Source organism: Athene noctua, chromosome 7 (assembly GCF_965140245.1).
Source record: "Athene noctua chromosome 7, bAthNoc1.hap1.1, whole genome shotgun sequence".
Classification (NCBI taxonomy): Eukaryota; Metazoa; Chordata; class Aves; order Strigiformes; family Strigidae; genus Athene; species Athene noctua.
Genome location: NC_134043.1, coordinates 21,000,031 through 21,021,642, shown reverse-complemented (window position 1 = coordinate 21,021,642; position 21,612 = coordinate 21,000,031). Strand labels below are relative to the sequence as shown.

General features: G+C 35.3%; 1 protein-coding gene across 1 annotated transcript in view; it reads right to left on the bottom strand.

Annotated features, from left to right (window-relative positions):
- Positions 1-21,612, bottom strand: part of LOC141962852 (sodium channel protein type 2 subunit alpha-like) — a 76,953-nt gene that overhangs the window by 35,722 nt on the left and 19,619 nt on the right. Inside the window, exons 2-11 of the mRNA XM_074911541.1 lie at positions 18,617-18,935; positions 15,400-15,518; positions 12,893-12,982; positions 11,040-11,168; positions 10,267-10,358; positions 9,093-9,365; positions 5,536-5,599; positions 4,826-4,967; positions 3,800-4,006; positions 2,210-2,500 (exon numbers count right to left, since the gene is read on the bottom strand). Coding sequence (XP_074767642.1) covers positions 2,210-2,500; positions 3,800-4,006; positions 4,826-4,967; positions 5,536-5,599; positions 9,093-9,365; positions 10,267-10,358; positions 11,040-11,168; positions 12,893-12,982; positions 15,400-15,518; positions 18,617-18,883 — 1,674 coding nt within the window. The 5' untranslated portion in view covers positions 18,884-18,935. The remainder of the gene's footprint in view (positions 1-2,209; positions 2,501-3,799; positions 4,007-4,825; positions 4,968-5,535; positions 5,600-9,092; positions 9,366-10,266; positions 10,359-11,039; positions 11,169-12,892; positions 12,983-15,399; positions 15,519-18,616; positions 18,936-21,612) is intronic.

Sequence of the window (21,612 nt, the reverse complement as noted above, 5' to 3'; positions counted from 1 at the left end):
TAGCTCACCTGAAGTCACTTCCCTGTCAAGCTTTCTGTAGGCAGCATGGTAAAAGAGAGTTTTAAAGAGGGATTTGAGGAAAGCAATGAAGTGTTCTGTGGAAACTCATGGGAGCTTCTTCCAAGCATGAGGGGCAGCATACCAGAAAGAGCTCAAAGAAACTAGTTTGAAATTTAACAGGAGGTTATGGATGCTGGCATAGGTCAGTCAAAGATGGGACTTGAGTTGTTTACTGTGAGTAGACAAGGTGGGTTGGGAGGAACTTTAGGCACAGTATGTTTTATGTTATTAAAAATATCTTTAGGTAGATATGTTTACTAGCAGATTAGGTAAAAGCAATGAGATAGGTTAGTGCTCTTTGTAACAACATTCTTGATGAATACAGCAGTAATTGGGACATGGAAAGAGGTCCAAGTTAAAAATGATTCAGAGTTGTGTGTCCAAAGTAGAATTTAAAAAAAAAAAAAAGAAGAGAGAGAGTGAGAAGGGAACTAGCAAAAGGCCTTGTGGTAATCCCTTAGAAAACTGTCAAAGTGGTAAAAGAATCATCTAAAGCACAACTAAACCAGGAGAATTGATAGGAGACAAAATCATGAATGTTAGGAAGAATAAGTTTTCAAGAAGAACATAATGGTCAGTTACATTGAAGGCAAGTGAAATGGCAAGGGAAATGTCAAAGATGAGATATAAACCTGAGTTCTGTCTAGGAAGAGGTTATTGAAAACTGGTGAGTGGAATTTCTGTTTAGTGGCTAGAACCCAGAGTGAAAAGGAACTAGGGCTGGAAAACCAGAGGGGAGGGGATTGCTAGACTGTCATAGTAAACAGCAGTAAATGAACCAGAAGATGAAAAAGTAAGAGAAGCAAGTTGTATGAGGAATGCTTCATTTCTTACAAGATGGATGAATTTAGCTGCAGTTGAATAAGGCTGCAGTTTGAATGAAGACACAAGCAAGAATATGCACCTAAGGGATCAAGATGGGTCTTCAACATGAAGTTGAAGTCAATGGATATAGGTGTGAAAATTTGTATAAGGAACAGAATGCATCATGAACTAACTAAATTCAGCAATGAAGTTTTACAGAGATTAGACAGTTAACAACATAAAACAGACCAAGGAGGGGGAAAAAAAAGAGGAGGCAGTATTATTAAAAAAGGAAGTATGTTAAGAAGTGGAAAGAGGAGTTAACTTGGTAGAAATGGGAAGCTAGTAATATTATATTCCCACAACAGTCTGATCTAAGGAGGACAGTCTTTAATAAGAAAATATTGGATGAAGAGGTCTGAGCTTCTTTGAGAATGGGAGCTGGAGAATGTGATACATGAAAGAGAATATGAATGCTCATGATCTATTTAGGGATGAAACAGGCTTTCCAGAGACAGTAACAGAAAAATGATTAAAACGGAAGGGATGGGTTTAGAAGTAGTGACTAAAAAGAGGGAGAAAGTCATAAAGACCAGGGAGAATCGAGAAGGTGGGGATAAAAGGAAGAAGCATATTGAGGCACACAAAGGGGCAGAAAAAGGACAGAATGGATGTGAGATATGGACTTGACGTGCTGAGGCAAGAGTTGGAGGTGGGCAAATGAAGAGGAGGTCTGCAAACTGTGGAAGAGATGACATAATAAAACTATCAAATGAAATAAATGCCTGGATGGGAGATGCAGATGGCACTCTGAGTCACTGGTGTTTCAATGTAAGAGAACACATGCAAGGACACATTGCCACATATATTTCCACCTTCTTTAAGATAATACAATTAATGGTCTCACATAAAATAATTTGTCAAATTTCACATGAACATTTATGCAATTTCTACTAGGTTTTTTTGCATCCCAAATTTTAGTACTTTTCTCATTTAAAACATGAAGTTCCTTTGTGCATGTACCAAATTTTGAAGACACTGATCATGCTGAATACATCCATCTTGATGGGGAGGTAGGTCTGTTTTCATTAAGAAACTTGAAATACAACTAACTTTAAGACACATTATTTTGATTTTTCACACATAAATTCAGAATAAAACCAAAATCTCACAAACTTTTACAGTTTCATCTTTGGCTGCAAGTATAAAGTTGGTCATACTTTGATTTAAGATATTAAAGAATCTGTGGTATCTTTTTCAAGAACTGACCCAACTCCTTGACAGGGTTTTATTTATATGATGAGTAGACAACATAGATGTTTAAGATGTAATAATACTATGGTACCTGGTGTGGGGAAGAGAATCTCTTTTCGTATGTCAGTCTATTCCCCTCAATGGAAAATCGGAAACCTTTCCTTTTGATGCTGTCCTCTGACTCAGATTTGTGAAATTCTTCCCCATCCTTCTCCTCGCCTTCTGATTGTTCTTTTTGCTTTTTTTTCTTTCTTCTATTCCTCCTCTCTTTAGCACTCTTTGAACTTAGTTTTGATGCCTCAGAAGAACTTTCGGAGAATCCACCTATTCCACCTACTCCGCTATAATCTCTTGAGTCAGCTGCTGCAGCTGCTGCTGCTGCCTATATGTACAAGCACATATGCAATTTACAACATTTATACAAACACACACCACTCACTATTTTAAATTTATTGCTATTCTTTAAAAAATAATGATTTTGAAATAAAAGCAATGATCCCACTTCACTGAGCCCAGCACATCATAAGAAGTAAAATTTGCAAAATACCACAGGAACCATAAATTGCCACTGCTCCATAAACCAGAAGTTAGAGAAGCCCAAGGGAAAATTGTGCTGTCAGAGAACCAAGTTAATGAGCATCTGGTTTCGACTGAAGCAATATGTTGCAATGAATTTTTCACCTAAATATTATGTAAAAGGAAGGAATCAAGGCTCAAACAATAGGAAAAATTCCTGTTAACAGGAAGCAACATTTTTTTACAGCATTTTGCTGGATTTGGAATACTCTCTAGTCTATTAAAGATCTGGTGTAACATTGTTTATCTCAGTTTTGCAAATCATAATCAGAGATTTAAGTTAAACTGCAGGCTATTAGAGACCTGTTGCTCTTGGAAATTTCAGATATTTGTGAAACATTTAATTAACATTTGTTTACTGCTCTATGTGGCCACATGTGAAGCAGGTATTATCAATTATCTTATTAAAGATTTCAGAGTCTTCAAAAAATGAAAGGGAATTTCAAAGCAGTATGTAATCAAGAAGACTGTACCACAGAAGCCTTTCTCCAGTTTCTCCACTTCCAGTTTTCTTTAAAACTGGAACACTATGGCTTTCTGCTGTGAGAGCTGGGGAAGTAGAAAAAGCCAAATGCTGCTGAAGCAAAATATTTCTCCCACAGCACTACAATAGTTTTGCTTGTTACTTAAATAACCAGAATTCCTGGGAGGTTTTTTCCCACATCTCCATTTCACAGAATCACAGAATGGTCGAGGTCAGAAAGGAACCTCTGGAGGTTGTCACGTTCAACTCCCCAGCCCAGAAAGGGTCCCCTAAAGCAGGTTGCCCAGCACCATGTCCACATGGCTTTTCATTATCTCCAGGGATGATTATTCCACAAGTACTCTGAGCAACTTGTTCAAGTGCTCAGGGAAAAAGTTAATTTCCATCTCCAATTTGAAAATCCAGTATTTTAGCTTACTGGTTATAATTTCTGTCACAAATTAACAGGTTCACTCAAGTTAGCAGAAACAGTGCAATGGAAAACATTAAAGATTGCAAGATGAAGGAATTTATAAGACTGAAGGTAACATATTGTTAGGAATAGGGGAGTAAAAGTATTCTCATATGTGGACAGAAAGTATCTGATGACAATCATGAATGGAAGAAGGAATTTTACTTTACCTGAGCTTCTTCCTGTTGCTTTTTCAGTTGTTCCAGCATTTGCTGAAATTCTGCCTCTTTCTGTTCTGCTTCTTCCATGGTTGCCTGATTCTGTTCTTCATAGGCCATGGCAACCACAGCCAGGATCAAGTTAATAAGGTAGAAAGAACCCAGGAAAATGACCAAAACAAAAAATATCATGTATGTTTTCCCAGCAGCACGCAGTGTCTGCAGAAAAAGAGATAATACACATTTTTAGCAGACTTTTAAATACTGTTGCATAATATGGTAGCATCTGTGTTATAATCTAGAAATACATTATAAGATTGCTTTGTGTTAGCACAAGATTATTTAGTTACTCTTTCCATATACAGAGAGTATTATATCCTGACTATGTGCAAAAATCCAAGTTTTGTGTCTACTATGGTCAAGGTAAATAAGATTCTGTAGCTTGAATACTTAGAATTTCTACCAATGCTAGTCTGTAGTAGCAGTTGCTGCCCCCACTATACGTCTGTATTATAGTCTTTAAATCTAACAGTAGTGGGGCCACTAACCAGCATCTTACCTTCTTGTCTCATCAGTCCCAAACTACAATGCCACAAAGACAGTGCAGTATAAAAAAATGTCATGCTGCACAACATCACTGTCCTTCAGGTTAAGGATGTGTGCAGTTCTGGGACAAGATGTAACCTTTTCAAAGACAACATATTTGTACTAGACTGCAAATCAATTTAACTAGCATCTATTTACAGCATGTTTGGGTAAGAAACTTTAACAACTTAAGTTCATTTACTCATTTGTGAAAAGAAAGAATAATGTTTAACCACCTTCATAAAATAGCAGCTATTTCGTATTATGTATTTGAGTAGCACATAGGAACCTAAATCATGAACAGGGCCCTATTGCTTTAGACACCTTACATTTATGAAATAAAAGATGATTTCTGTCCCAAAGGCCTTAGGGACACGTGAATGAAAATAACTATGCAAGTACTATGTAGTAATGGTATTGGTGATGGTGCTGTTTATTTTAATAAGTCCTCACCAGCTGGTAAAGATTCTCCCAAAAGTCCTGAGTCATCAATCGAAACAGTGACAAGAATGCCCAACTGAATGTATCAAAACTTGTGTAGCCATAGTTGGGGTTTCTACCAGCTTTCACACATATATATCCTTCTGGACATTGACTACAAAAGAAGAGGAAATGCTATTTTTAACAACTACTCTAAATTACGATATGCTATAGTAAATCACAAAATTGTTCAGGAGTACCAGTTGCTAATGAAATTATGAACAAGTAAAATTGTATTCTACATACCTAAGATAAAAATACATATCTTATTGATTTTCAATTTTTAATTCAATTTCCTAATGATATTTCAACGCTTTAATAATATAACTGTTAGTAATCTACCCTTCCCCACGATTTGTCATATCAATACATCTCCACCAGGACAAGAAAGAATGTCAACTAGCATAGCTGATGATAAACAGTTGTTAGCAAGCTGGCAGCAACACTTATGCACATAGCATTTATGTGGTTACCTTTACAAAATTAGCCTAAGATGCTGACGAAAGCACCTGTGTAAATTCAAATCACATAGATGGTTATATTTAGGTATAGCTTCAATTGCAAAACATTGGTAATTTGCAACTCTATGGTACAGTTGATACTAAAGTTGACCACGTGACCTATTCTAAGTAGCTAATTATTTTTTCTTGATGCATAATGAAAAATTATGACCATTTTCTTACCCTGCATCAGAGCTATTGCCACACAGCAGAGCATCATTTTGTCCTTCCAAAAAGTAGAAATGATCTGTTTTTTAAAAAAAATAAATTAAAAAGGTGATGAGAAAGAAATCATTTATACCTAATAGAAACTGAGCAATGAAACAGACTTACACTTTAAGGAAGTAAGCAGAGCTAACAGACAGTTTAACTGCAATATATAATAAATATGAATGAAAAAAGCATGGAAAATACTGTTTTGACAGGAAAATTACTTTTATAGAGTCTTGAAGTCGGCCTTTCTTTAGAAAATAGAAAGGTAGTTGTACAGCTAATTCTCAGTAACCTACCCAAATGAACAGGATACAATGGGTGGAATACAAAATTGTGTATGTCAGCAAATGAGTGAACAAATACCAGGAAAATGTGACAAAGAACGAGGGCAATTCCCTGCCTTTGTTCATGTATTTTGATATATACCATTTGGTATTATTAATTTTTAATTATTCATTACATACTATTTTATCCAAATATTACTTGAAAGAGTATTGACATTTTTGCAGCATGAAAACATAACCCAAAATGCACAAGAAATTGCTAACTGGATCTTGACCTGAGCAGCTGATGGAGAAACCAAGGTTTTATTGTATATTACAAAAAATTACTATACAGAATTCTGTATCAGAGGAATGTACTTGACGTACCTACATTTATTTTGTTAATAGGCTATTAAAATGAGGTAAAATAAAATTTGAAGAGATTGAAGTCTTAAAACCCCCCAGCACATTCTTTTCTTTTCTTTGTTCTGCTTTGAGGTAGAAAGTGAAAACCAGTTTGCAACAAATTCCTAGTTTAGGATGCTTATGGTAAAATGGGAATCTCTAGTGGAGATTTTTGGGTCAGGTGGCACATTAAACTAAAGTTGCCAAAATTAGGTATGTTCTGGCTGTTCCCAGGAAGCAGATGGTTCCTTGAGATTCACTGCCAGCTGGCATGGACTAGCTTAGCTGGCATGAACTAACCGAGGGCTAATGCTAAAGAGACAAGCAGGGAATTGCAACCAGTTCCTATTGACTGCTTCTACTCTGTCACCACCAGTATACGATAGAGACAGCATAAAATCTGCTTATTTTAAAAAGAGAGAGAGAGAGATTATGTGCATAATTTATGCATCTGCAATCTATTCTCAGATATCAGATAAGAAAACAGAGGATTTTCAGACATTCCGGTGCTCACACAGTCATGCCCTGTGAGAGCTCTAACCCTTACTTTAAAAGCTTAAAAAGTTTAAAGATGCAGATAGGCTCCAAGCTGGATTTTCAAAATAGTCTATGGGCCTAATTCACATTCTTATGTGGCACAGCTGCTCCTCTGGTAAGCAGAGGATCCAGTTAAACTGTCCAGTCAGCTCAACTCTCAGCCCGATATTTTGGAACACATTTAAATAATATTTTTTTCAATATAAAGATGATAAAGTGATAAAAATAATCTATATGAGTTTATAAAAAAATATGTCATATATAAAAATATCTCCTGCCAACTTAATAACAGGACAACAGTCATGTGTACAAGTCCTGTGTGACACTTTCATAAGTAAATTAAAAAGATATGTTCTGGCTGGGATCCTCAGAAAATACCTGAAAAAAGATTCTCAGAGAGCAGCTGCCAGTGGCCCAATGTCAATTCATACGGGCATCTTTCTGAAGATCCTCCAGGGATCTGTGCCATACATGGTTTTCATAAGAAGTTTCATTACCAACTCAAGATATGAAATAATAGAAAAAAATGCATCAAGTATACTGAAGACATCAAGCTAGGAGAGAAGATGACTGAAATTCAGAATAACCTTTACAAACTGACAAGCTGGTCCAAAAGCAATTGGATTTATTTCAACAGAGACAAGTGGAAAATGCTACAGCTGACAAGGCAAAATCAAATACGTAAATGCAAAATAGAAAGGATCTAGCCACAGCCACTGCTGTACAAAAAGATGCAATGACTGTCACGAACTGCAAGTTGACTGTGAATCAACCATACAGTGCTGATATAAAAATGATGTAATTTTGATATGTGTTCATAGGACTGTTGCATATATGGCACCAGGTAATTACTTCTAATTTCTACCTTTATTACAGGAATAAGTACCAGATTTGAGCATCTCATTTAAAAACAAACACACAAAAACCATAACAAAAAAAAAAAAAAAAAGAAAAAACAAAATCCCAGATTAATTGAAAAGAGTCCAAAAAAGAAAAAAATGTGAAAATCCGTGTAGAAAATGCAAAACAGAAACAGGATTGTTTGGTTTAGAAAAGACCAGAAATAAAGAAGATACCAGTTTTAAAGTATCATAAAGACTAATATGAAATAGTCTATGATTATCTTATTTCTAAATCCACAGGAGAAGTACTAATATATTCAATCTGAAATTAGGAAAATTTAGGTTGGATATTTAGAAAAAACCTTCTGTTTGTGTGATGTAGTACCAGAAGCAGCTAAAGGGGAATGGAATGGAATCTGTACTTCAGATGTTTGTAAGAAAAGGTTATCATCCAAAATATTCTCCAAGATGACATTTCTATGATGTTTTACAAGCATGCTGAGATGGTAAGTACATTAAAAGATTATAAGGCAATGAGACTTGGATCCAAAAGCATTTAGCTGTTAAACTGAGGTTTCCTAACTTACAGTGATGCAGGCATCAGTTACAACATTTATACAGACTTTATAAAATACTAAGATTATGCCTAATTACAAAGTTAAAACCCTAAATACACTAAAAAAAATAAGAGGGACTGAACAAATAAATAGGAGAGACTGAAGCTATTTACCATGATGAAAGACACAATAGCAATCTACTATATATATGTTCAGAGTTGTTCCATCTGAACTTTAAAACAATCTTAAACACATTAGTGACATTTACTGCCTAAAAGGGTGAAAATACAGTAGCATGAAGTACAAAGGAGACCAAAATGCTAATTTCCTGATTTTCCACAGATAAGAAACAACTTAAAAGATACACAATGTGGAATCTAGTTCTTATTTTGCTAGAATAAGAAGCATGGAATAAATCACCAATACTCTTATAAAGGCATATCTCTGCTGTGAAAGGGATTGTGGTGTAGAGACACTCACCAAGTTCCAGAAGAAAAAATGCAGCTGCATTTACGTGCCATGGCAGGATTCATGAGCTAACGGATGTTCAAATGTGGATTTATGATATTGGGCATTATCTTGCATTAATGTAGCTATAAGATTTCGGATCCCATATTAGGACTGTCACACTATTTCAGGAGGCTTGAAGCTAGCACAGAAATCTCAGCTTTGGGCAGTAATGTGGATTTACTCTAGAAGTCATATTCAGTAAAAGGTAAAAAGATATTTTGGTACCTAGTACAATATTATAAATATGTTAAACTACATTGTGACTGTTCTTTTATTTACTACACAAAATGAGTGCTTTTATGTTTCTTGGCCAGACTGCACCATTTTAAATACAATGGAAAGATACTGATGCTTTGTATCTGTTTAAAAAAACTCTAGAAAATCAATGCAGTAATGATATAATTAACCCTTACTTCTGTCTTCGATGTACTCGTCCCAGTTAAATGTTGTCATTGTTGTATTAATAAATGTACCATTTTCACCTATAGAGCTATTAAAGTAGGAAATAACAGTTGTTTCAAAAGTAGAATTGTCTGGAGGCCACTGCAGGCATTTATTCCTCAAGTTGCCCATGAACAGCTGCAGTCCTATTAGTGCAAATACACTCAGACAAAACACAGTCAGGATCATTACGTCCGAGAGCTTCTTCACAGACTGAATTAGGGCTCCCACGATAGTCTTCAAGCCTGCAAAGACAAAAGATTTTTATTATGATGTTAAACAGATAATAAACACACACAAAAATCATGTGATTTTTCCTGACGAGATGAAGATTTCATGCAAAATGGCAACTAAATGAGTATAATATTTGTGATACAATAATTTTCATGAAAAGCCTTATTGTTTGTGAAGATGAATGAAAAGCTGTAAGTTTATGCTTATTTTATAGTGTACAGAAATTAAAAGTAGATAATACCAAACACATTGTTTATGCCAAAACAAGTGATTTTATTATTCATGCTATATCTCAACCCTACATAGTAAAGCATCGTTTGCTTTTGCTGATGCTTCTTGCCCAAACCTTTCATATATGAACCTTTTAAAAAGTATTCTGCATTAGTAAACCCATTATAAAGATGTTATAAGTGCATATTTGAATGATATCATAATAATCTTCTTACAGTATAAGAGGGGTGATGGTTTGGAGAAGAAAGACATCTTTAAAACAATACCCCATGCATGGCCCATGCTATCCTTTAGAGTTTAATTTTTATACATGACTTAAAACTGAATTAAGTTGCTATATCAAGTGCCTGCAATAAATGATAAAATTTGCATCAGTATGAAAGCTTAAAATTAACTTATATTTAAAACATGTAAAGGAAAGCTTGATGTCATAAGATGCAAATCACATAGGCTGTTTACTGCAAATATCTCATGCAAGACTTTGTTAAACGCAAAGGCTGATTTTTTTGAAAACACAGCTAATATAAGAAAAGCAAGAATCAATTTAAATAAAATTACTTGTTTTGACTCCTGCTTTTTTATTTTGTTATCAGTGTGTAGCAAACAAGGCTTATGCTTTGAAAACGTGAGTACAGCCTTTGTAGAACAAAAGTCAGCCTCAGTGTTTAACCTAGCTCTCACCTGGAATGACTGATATTGTTTTCAAAGCTCGGAGAACTCTGAATGTTCTCAACGCTGAGACATTGCCCAGGTCCACAAACTCTGTCACATATCTGCAATAGGGGAGTTCACACACAAACACAATGACAGCACACAAGTAACAGTTGGAGATACGAGGGGCCTAACACCTTACACCAACTACTTCTTACCTGGGATTACAGAAATAGTTTTCAAAGCTCTCAATACTCTGAAAGTTCGAAGAGCTGAAACATTGCCTAGGTTTACAAATTCTGTTACATACCTGTAGGATTAAATCACAGTTACTCAGAATTGAGGCAGATTTTATCCTATTTGCTTGGGTCTTTGATCAAGACCTCTTCACCGTTCACTGTATTTTGCCTGTTACAAATATGCTTCTGGCCATAAAATTAAATAAAGTTTTATCAAAATAAACCACATTGGCTGACTTGATGTTTGAAACCTAATTTGGTCAGTTTATAGCAGGAAGTCAAAAAGATTCGTTTCATTCTGGTATGCAGAAAGGAGACAGGATATGAACAGTTCAGGCTGAAGGAATTCACAATCCTAATGGGCTGGCACACCATGCTGGCCTCTGCAGCACATGCTTAGTTAGAAATACTAAAATGTGTAAAAGAGGTAGAAGAAACATATTGAAACCGCAGGAAGTCCAGGCTCCAAATGTTCTGGCTGACAAAATATGAGGCAATTTTTAGTCACTAATTTCATGCTATTGGACATATCTTTTTATTAAAAAAAAAAAGTAGAAAACTTACGCAAATGTAATGACAGTGAAATCTAGCCAATTCCATGGGTCTCGAAGAAATGTAAAATCTTCTAAACAGAAGCCCCTTGCAAGAATTTTAATAAGTGATTCAAAGGTATAAATTCCAGTGAATGTGTATCTGAGGAAAATATGCAAGACAGAGTTTATAGAAACACACACAAGTTACCTTTACACATTACACTCTCTAGTTGCTTTATTCTTATTTTCTTCTAAGTGGGATAAGAATTTAATGAAAGTTACAGCCAATGTTAAACATTTGCAGAATTTATACCATAGGAAGGAGGAATCAAATTACAATTGAAAGACTAAATGACAATCCACAGTTTAAGTTCAAATTCTATAATCTATACCAATGACACAGTTGCAAAATTCCCAGTTACTTCATTGGTGCATGTTTAAATCCAGTCTGAATCCATATTATAACAAAACACAGATGGATTATGTTAGGATTTCTGAAGTTGCTTCCAGACTAAAAATTTCTTTCTTCAATGTTATTTTTATGCTGAAATGTTGCTTAGCACCATGAGCTGGCAATGTGCCAAACCTCATCACTCCTTATTGACTTTGTTACAGAGTAGGTGTATCCAGTATTTCACCTTCAGCAAGACAGGCATAGTACTGGAATGAAACAAGAGTTTTCAGATGCAAGATCCTGTGCAAGAACAACCAAAAATCTTTACAAATGCCAATAAAATTCAACTACTTGTTTTGACTTAAAATGTAGTTGAAATGTGAAAAATAAAAATATTTAATTCTGGCACTCTGAGTCATTTTAATATTCTATCTCAAAATTATGTCATCTAGAAATTTAGTTTTATTTATATATTTAATGGAAAACAATTCAAATTAAACTGCTTAAAAGGCTTGAACTGGTTTTCCAACTTGAACCAACCTGAAACCAATTTTCTAATGTGAATTTTTTCAGTTCAATCACTAAAAATGTCTTTTCTGCACAACTTTACTCAAAAGATGAGGACTTCTGTTGTATATCTAAATAGCACAATATAATGACATGAAGAAATATTCAAGCTAGCTATCTTTATTCATAAATATTTACTACATGCTAGACATCCTGAATATATGTTCATACTGAACTCAAAATGAGAATGCCTCCACTCATTTGTAATAGTCCTGCGATTTCACTTTTGATTACTGAAGATTAAACAGGTATGTGTCATCCAAAGCAGTCAGGAATGAAGAAGCAGAAGCAAAAAATGCTACTGCAAAAATGAAGCACCATGAAGAGCAGTGTTTCACACTGTGGTTTACAGCTTTGGAACTATCACAACATATGCACCAACTGTATACTGGCACCAAGTAGCTGATGTCACATTGGACCTTTTCTCTTCCTATGGGAAGATCAGCCAACCACTTAAACACTTCTTTAATAGCTCATTTTTCATACAAGCTTTCCATTGTCTTTGGTAAAGGAAAGCTGCACTAAGGAGAACGCTGCCATCCATTAGATGACCCCTTTACCAGTAACAGTTATTGCAATACAGATGGAAGAGTGTATTTCCCAGCATTCTTGCAAAGACGTAACACAGAATGCAGTGGAAAATATTTATAATCCACTTTTTTGCACGGTTATAAGACTAGCTTCTCTTCTTACATTCCCCATCTAGTACCACAGAGGGTGACAATGAACAACTTGCAATGAGGCACGTGTTGCAAAATATACGCATTTAATATTACACAGAAGAAACTAGCATCAGAATAGCTGCTGAAAGGATATGCCAAACAGGTAGCTGCTGCCAGCGGATGCCATCCTAATATAAAATAATTTACAGCAGTATATTTCAGATTACTGATTATTATTCAAAGAAAATCCATTTAACTTACTCTACATTCTTAGTCCAGTCTGGAGGGTTACTCATGGTCATAAATACACAGTTGGTCAAAATAGTGCACATGATAAGCATGCTGAATAATGTAGGTTAAGAGTTAAGGAATGTAAGCCAGAAAATCTCATAAAAAGAGTATCAAATAACATGCTGCTTTGGCAGATTTCCACTATCAGGAGCTATTTATCCCTCCACTGCTCTGTTAACACTCAGGGAAAATCCCCAAATATGCTAAAGCTTCCACAGTCACTGCTTTATGGCTAAAAGAGAATAATCACATACTAAGAATTAGAAAATCTTAAAGATGTTATAAAAAAACAACCCTTAATTTTAAGAAGACCTTAGATGATTTTTTTTCTTTTGAATAAGGAAATGTGATTAATTTTATTATTTTGAAAAAAAAAAAGGTGAAAGTTTGAAGCACTAGCTTCTAATTTAGTGAAGTAACACAAAAAGCATTTATTTTGGACAATCTAGAAAAATCTGATCTATTTCATGTATGCAAAACAGGGAAAAATACATTTTCTTCACTTCTTTTATGTTTCACCTTAAAATTTGGCATGTATCAACATTTTTGCTTATGATTATAATACATATATTGAAAGCTACTTATGACACAGGAGGAGAAAGCCTAGGGAAATTTTACAGAGAAAAGTATTTTATTACTGTTTGCTTTGTATATGGAGGGCACGTGATATTCACAAAAGAAGAAATCTAAAAAAGAATTCCAGAACAGGTCCATATCATAGATAATTTCATTGGTTTTAACAGAACTGCTCTGGATCTACAACCTTTCACTCTCAGGACTGATGACATTCTTAGAAATTAAAATAAAAACACGAAAATGAAAACCACACAGATGCACAAACCGTCCACATGATGGCAATATCACCTAAAACTAGAAAGAGGACAAAGCTCGATTTTGAGAAGAGCTTTAGCTTCTGTAACTAAAATGCAGGTTCACACGGTTCTCCCAAACAGAAATCCAAGTATAATAGAGTAGGAAGTAATGTGAGATTCCCCTCACGAAGTTTTCTTTGCATGTCTAAATTAATGAAAAAACTTCAAGCGACAGTAAATACTTCTGCCTTCTGAACTGTCAAACAACTGTGGCATTACATTCAACAATTCTTTGGGTTTTCTGCTCAGTATATATATTTCAAATCCTTTATTCAGAATTTGTCTTCTCACTATGTAATTCATATATGAATGGAGCAGAAGAAAAAGAAAGGTATTTTAAAACCATTAAAAAAAAGCCTTATAAGAGTGTTTCACAAGCCTGTATTTTACATAGGCTTTCCTTTTAGATGAAATGTCCTCTCAGAGTTGCATATCCTCACTATTCTTTCATCAGTGGAGAAATTACTAGAATATACATTCCTGCAATTTTAAACAAAGTTTTTTAACATTGTGACTTTGGTGACTCTAGCTCTTCACCACCATCTCAGTCCCATGATATTCCATTATTCCATGTGATTGAATAACGCTCTGTAACATAGGAGTGTCAGATAATTGACAAATAATTATTTGTAGTGACAACTGTAGCAAGCAAATACAAAATAGGCTATGTAGTGTCATGATGACTTCTGAAGTCATTTGTAAGCCAGCCACTGATAACAACATCCAACACATAACAACCTCTGTAATTATCAGACTTCCATTATACCAGGATTGAAAAAAATCCTTTCAAGAATTACCCATGATCTCAGGATCTTTATATGTAATGCTACACACAAAACTATGGGATGCCTACTAAAGTCAGCTATCAAAACACTGAAAAAGATAAATTACTAGATAAGTCATTATCTAGATCATTTAGCTTTGCAAATCTCTGCCTGCAATATGAAACTCTCACAACCTACTTGAAGCCTGAAATGAAAACATCTACATGATTATGAGTGCATAATGCAATAATGATCAAGAAATAAAATAGACAGGTAAGATACACAGAGGACTAAGAATGTATGATAAAACAAGAAATCTAAGCTATTTTATCAACCTATCCTTCTGCAATAGTGATCTGAATCAGAAAATTAAAAGGAATAATAAAACCATATTTTCACAAAATGTTAATGGAACCACAAACCTGGGATCAAAGATCTGATTTTTAACAGAAAGCGTCAGTGAAGAACTAAAAGTATTTTGAGCAATATATCTGCAGTTTATAAAAAATGTGGAGGAGGGGAAAAGATTAAAAAAGATGTTGTGATTACAGGAAAAATAAGAGGGAAGGGAAAAAAATAGGTGGGGGAAGAAAAAAGACACAGGAAGAAATCGTAAAAGACAATGACTGGTTGTCTGGCTTCTGATATTACTATATTAAGATCCAGCAATGAACACAAATGTAAAAAGGTAATAAGAAAAAGAAAAACAGAAGATGGAAATAGTAGAAGACAGACAAAGCACTATAGATCATATTGATCCTGAGACATGTTAGAGAATGATTTAAATACTAAGTAACACCTCATTCACTACAGTTTCAGGCTAACCACTTGAAAAGGATATGAATGTACCAAAATCTTAATAGCTATTTTTCTAAGAGGATTGAAAGGAGTTAACATGTACAGGGCAGAGGTGGCACTGAATCGGAATATTGCCTTCCCTTTATTCAATACTATAAAGGTCTGGAAAAAGAAAACACAGAATGAGAAACAACATTTAAAAGATACCAAGTTACAAGTTCAAACCCAGAATAATTTTCATTTCATCATTAATCATATCTAGTTTCTTCCATTTACTCCTCCCCCAGAATCACAGTCTCCTTGTCCAGTTCACACATAGTAGAATCCAGCTAAATTACTATAAATATAATTGCATGAAAACATTTGAATACATTTATTTAGGTATCACAAGTAATCCTCATATTGCTAGCTAGAAAACAAAAACAGGTATATAAGGTACAAACACACATAATATTTGAAGAATTAGTATTCTTTTTATACTTTATGATACATACACTGAGGTACATAACTTTAAAAAAATGAGAGCCATTAAAACTTCCAACATTCCCTGAATCAACTAACTAGCATTAATTATCACATCAAAGTACTAAGACAATAGTACTACAAAGTGATCTAAATTTCAAGAGTGATCTTCATGAAAATAAGGAAATTGAGAGTGTTCAATAACCAGTTTTTCAACATAACACTAATGTACTGAATATTGTTGCTGTACTCCAAGAAAAGAATAACGTATTGCTTCTCAACTATTTCTTGTGAGTTTCACACCTGTAATTCTGTTTCTATGTCATACTTTACTTTTAACTAATATAGAATTTAATAATCCATGTATTTTCACTGTCTCTCCACAGTTTCAGCAATAACTCATGCATAATACCAACATTTTAAAAAGCATTTAGAAATGTAATAGTTTTCTTAAAACCTGGGAAATAAAGAAGAATAAAGCCTTTATTTAACATGCAGTGAGTTTTAAAATCATTTAGATTTCCATGCATTTTGAGAAATTCCTATCTATCATCTTTCTACACATGGGTAACAGTTCATGCTCACTGAAGGTAACTGGATCTAGCAGCCCTAAAAAGCCCAAAGGGAACATAAGCCATGTAAACCTGGAGCACAGCCAGTAGCCATGATCTGCCTCAGCTGGAATCAGAGGGCAGCATTTGTAAAGATTATGCTCTGCTTTCTGAGCAGGTGTGCCAAATACAGCAGCTGAAATCCTGAAATCAGAATGCCTCCCTCTGCCTGAAATAATAATTTCAGCACTTCCAAACTGAACATATTTTCACTCCCAGATACCCATTGATTCTCAAGCCATACTTTGGTCCTTTGTTGTAGAGGAGAAAGGATTGCTCTGTAATGTACTCTTCACTACTGTTGCTTTTCAACTCTATTAATATTCTTCCTGGAGTTCAAGAAAATATTCCCTCAAATCAGAGTTTTTAATGTTTTCTGTTCCCTTTACTCTGACAAAACCTCTGATGAAGCATCATTTGTATGATGCTGACTCATCAAGACATATTGAAAAACTAAAATGGAGCCCGACCTAAACAAGGATGTTCAAAGATATGCAAACACCAAGAAAAATAATAGGAGAAATTATAATTGCAATGCTCATATAGTTTGGAGTCTTACATCTCTTACTAGAAATCACTATGCTTCTGGAAAAGATCAAGATAACTGCTGTGCATTTCTCAATTCAGGAACAAGCAATTCAGCAGGATTTTACTCCACATCCACGCTTAATTGCAGAATGACTTTTGTAGTTTCTAAAGCATGATATTACATGTGCTAACTTCAGGATTTCCAGCACTGAATTTAGATTTTTACTACTGCAGAACTGGGAAAGAAAGAAGGAAAGAGATCAGCACTTTGACTCAAATTCCATTTGCCTGACTTCCAGACTTCAACAGGGTAAATCACTTGAGTAAAGGGAGCAGTTCACAATAATTAATTGAAAACCTTGTTTTCAAATTTAACACGATTCTCCATAGCATGAATCGAGTTTTAGAAATTCTCCAATGAACATTTAAGGTACATCTGATTTTTAAAAGCTGTTCTGTGTATTTAGATTATGACGGTATGCCTATATTGTTATTGTTTCAACATATCAGAGGCGAGGCATACCACTAATCCCAGCAGGAAGTATCTTCATTTGTATTTTTTTTACTTAGTTCAAGTTGGACTCCTAACAATTCTTGTGGATTTTCTTCCTTTTTCTTTGAGGTAGTTTTTTTACTTTCATGTTTGTTTGTTGGTTTGGTTTTGTTTGTTTTTTTAATTCACTGGGTTTTATTCAGTAGCTAATTTCTACAGGAAAGAAAGCACAATAAAAAAATTTTGAGCACATAAAACCAAAAAGAAAAATCAGTAACTTCTTTACTGGTAAAATTATGATGGTGCAATACATATGATGCCAAAATCTGAGGGACATGAATTCTGGAGGAAACCCAAGGCCATCTGGTCAAAAGTCTAAAGTTCAGCACTTTTGTGCTTGGCCACAACAGTTGTTGTTTTTACTTCAAATGAAAAGAGAATATGTGAGTTTATTTTTTAAAAAAGTAACATCTCTATAAAATCTTTCTTAAAATGATGTAACATTCTGTCAACACTCCAAAAGGAATTCCTGTCTCCTCTTTATTTATGTCCCTCTTTTAAATGCCTTCTCTTTGATAATGATCATAGAACAATATAAATCCGGATATGAAAAATATTTCACCCACACTAGGTTGGACAAATGAAGCCTCTATAGAGTACAAAGTGGAAGAAGATGATCTTTGGCATACCCTGAGACATTGCCTTTACATACTTCCCTATCCTTCCCAGCAATGAGAATGCAACCTAGGCCTTCCACATGACAGTGAAGAAACCTAGCAAGAAGGTGTCTAGCTACCTTTGAGATGGGTTTCATAGTGAAGATCTGCTCCTTTCACATCTATAACACAGCAATTAATAAAAGAATAATTCTAAAGATAACCCCTGTGTTACTTCTTCTATTCTCCTGTGTATAAACCACTGAAAGTCACAAATTTTAGTAAAATGCCAGGTATATTAGAATAAACCTGAATACATCTCTACCAATAGACCAGGTCCCACAAACTTTCATTACTAAATTCTGTTCATACAACTGAGATTTCTGTTACATGAAATCAGATGCGGGGGAATGTATTAGAAGTAAAGACCAGGACCAAAATACTATGTCTATAGGAGGTTCCTTCTATTTTATCTTCTTAAAGTCTGATAGAAATATACAATACACTCACTTTTTTATTGATATAATATGGGTCCAGGTCTTCCAAGGGCTCGGACACCATTCCGGGAGGTATGTCACCGTAAATAAATGGCAGTGTCTTTCCTGCCTCCAAGTCGCTATTTGGCTTTGGGCCATCTTCATCATCATCATCTTTGCGTTCTTGTTTGGATTTTTTAGCTTTTTCTTCATTGACACGCTGCTCGATAGCTGCAAGTGATTCTCTTGTGAAATAGCGGAAGCTGTCAGGTCCTGGTGGTACCAGCACTGATTGTGCCATCTTTTCATCCTGCACCTCTTAATTACTGTTCAGCCTCTCTCATAAAAAAGTGCTAAAAACATAAAAAACATGGAAAAAATTTAGAGCAACACAAATAGCGACTATGTAAAGGAATATACCTTCATAGAATTTTCTGTGGGATATCTTATTAAATTCAGTCATTATCATCCAAGAGGAGGCTTCTGTGGAATGGATTTTAAATTTTGTTTTTATTTCAAGACAAACCATGTTCCTTTTCAGCTGGTCTCTTAGAGTTGTCTTGAAGGTATCAATTCTTAAAACATTTAGTTTAAAATTCACTTAGTGCTTGTAATGATATATTGCCAATTCTATAGAATGTATTAAAAAAAAGTCACATAAAAGACAGTAATATCTTCTTGCCTTTATCAAGGGTAATGCTATCCGTTCCAGTGAATAAAGTAGGAGGTGTTTTCCACCACATTTAGTGTGAGGAATTAACAGCTCTGAAGTGTTTCTGGTTCGATGTTGAGGAGTGAGACTCCTGACAATTCACCTCTTTATCATCCTGAATGCTGCACCTTGGACCAACCCTCCCTCTACCTATAAGGACTAGAAATGACTCCTAGAATCCACTACTGCCACGTAAGCCCAGAGGGATCAGTTGAATGCAATGTGAGATGCTCCTTCTCTTCAGGTACAAATATGCTGCCTTTGCAGAGCTGCCAGCTCAGGAAACAAGATTCAGGCATAAGCACCTGTATTCAGATCCCCTGCCTGGCAACACACTGTGCACTGGAAGAATTGCTGAATTAGACAAAACCGATCTTTAATCATTACATACTCCACTTCGATCTTTTGTCTGATACCATACCAATTGTATATATTTTTCACAATTTTCACTAACAAGAGCTGAACCATCTCTTTTTAATGTCTCCAGACAGTTCAGTTAAAAAGAACAAGTGGAAAATATTCCTAATGCAAATACTTTGGTCTGAAATCATAAACAGGATCTCTGCCATAGCCTTCAAGAATTTTTCTCGAGTCCTTCTCCTGAGTAAGCACATTCAAAATATAGCAAATGCAACAAAAAAGTAACAACTTCTGTGTAAGACAATACACCCAAGAAACAATTATCAAATTAAAACAGTGCAATAGTTAGAATACCATCAGCATGATCTTATTTTACTGTCTTGCTAAATACACCTACACCAGCACAGCTGCAGCAAATTCATATTTTTGAAGCCTGATAAATAAGCTGCAACACGATGTTCTCTCCTCCTTTCCAACCATATGCACATAGCCATTTACACCTACACAGACATCCCCAGACATCCCAAGTCCTGCAGGTCCCCCAGGAGCATGCTCTTCCATTGCAGGCAGATGCACCTGGTGCATCCTGTCATGGACGGTCTGTAGCAAACTGCTGCTGGAAGCCGCACGGACTAGTAGCAGCAGAAGGGTTAATCAGGAAAAGGAAAGTGGTCCTGCTGCAGAATCTTGTTAGATTTTGTTGTTAATTACAGGGGGAAAAAGGCATAATCCTGTTTTAATAGTGCAGGAAAGAATTAAAAATTAATTACCAGTGAAGAATCTTGCACTTATGTGGGTTTGGAATGGCACCAAGGAAGACTGCAGCTAAAATTCCATCATGTCTTTTTCCTTTTTTTTTTTTTTTTTTTTTTTTTTTTTTTTTCCTTAAGTCTCCTTCTACAGACCACACCTAACTTCCTGCTGAAGGATCCTGGTTATTGAAGTCAAATCTGACATTTCCTGTGCGAGCCTACTGCGTGCTAAAATTTTTATTGCCACTAGATGGTACTGATATACATCCGTAGATTCTTGTTAGACATGGTAAAGAATTTTTGTATGCTCGAACGCTTCCTTAAACTGAGAATCTGGGACTAAAATACACGATTTTATATAACCAGACAGGTCTCAGGATTCTCAGAATTTCTTTTGAATATATAGCAGCTACTGCTGATGAGGCCATAGCTGTTAAAACTGTGATGGTGACATAGAAAGAAAGTAGGAGGGATAGCAAAGTAAGAGAAATAGAAAAATGGAGGTTGCACAGAGAGTGTAGAGCCAAAGCAGTTGTTCTGGACTATCGGCAGTCTGGATTATTTTAAACTATAGCTTGTATTAGTTTTCTAAAAGAAATTTATACAATATATTTGCTGTGTGTATTCTTTCTAAATCTGCAAAAGCCAGCAATGAGAGGGAGGGAAGGATGGCAGATTTGAGTGCGCACTGCAGTGGTGAATGCCTGTACAGAAATCACCCACTGTAGCAGGGGGAAGACTACATGATCAGGAGCACTATAAGCCCCTCCCATGTGGCAAATCAATAAGACATCATCTTTGGGCACCACTCCACCGAAATGCCATCCCACCTCTCTTCACTCTCCTGCTTTCTCTGTATTTTCTACGCTGATTTGTATACTTTTTCTCCCGCAGCACCAATACCACTTTTTTAGCCTCTCTCCTTCCCCACCATCAACCTTCTGCCCTCCCTCCCTCTCCTACATGTACCCAAATCTCTCAAACTTTTCAAGCAACACATTCCCGTATCTACAGATTCAGACCTTCAGGCAGTCTTTTATTTCTGTCCCTCTGCCATCTCCTTTCCTTCAGCTGCAAAGAGGACTAAAGAAGCTGTGGAAAATAATAAAAAGCAAGGAGTCACTCTAAAGTGAGAGAGGTTGGAGAAGGAAAGAATACAGTAGCTGAAGAAATGCCACTGTGGCTTTGAAAAAAAGGACAATGACA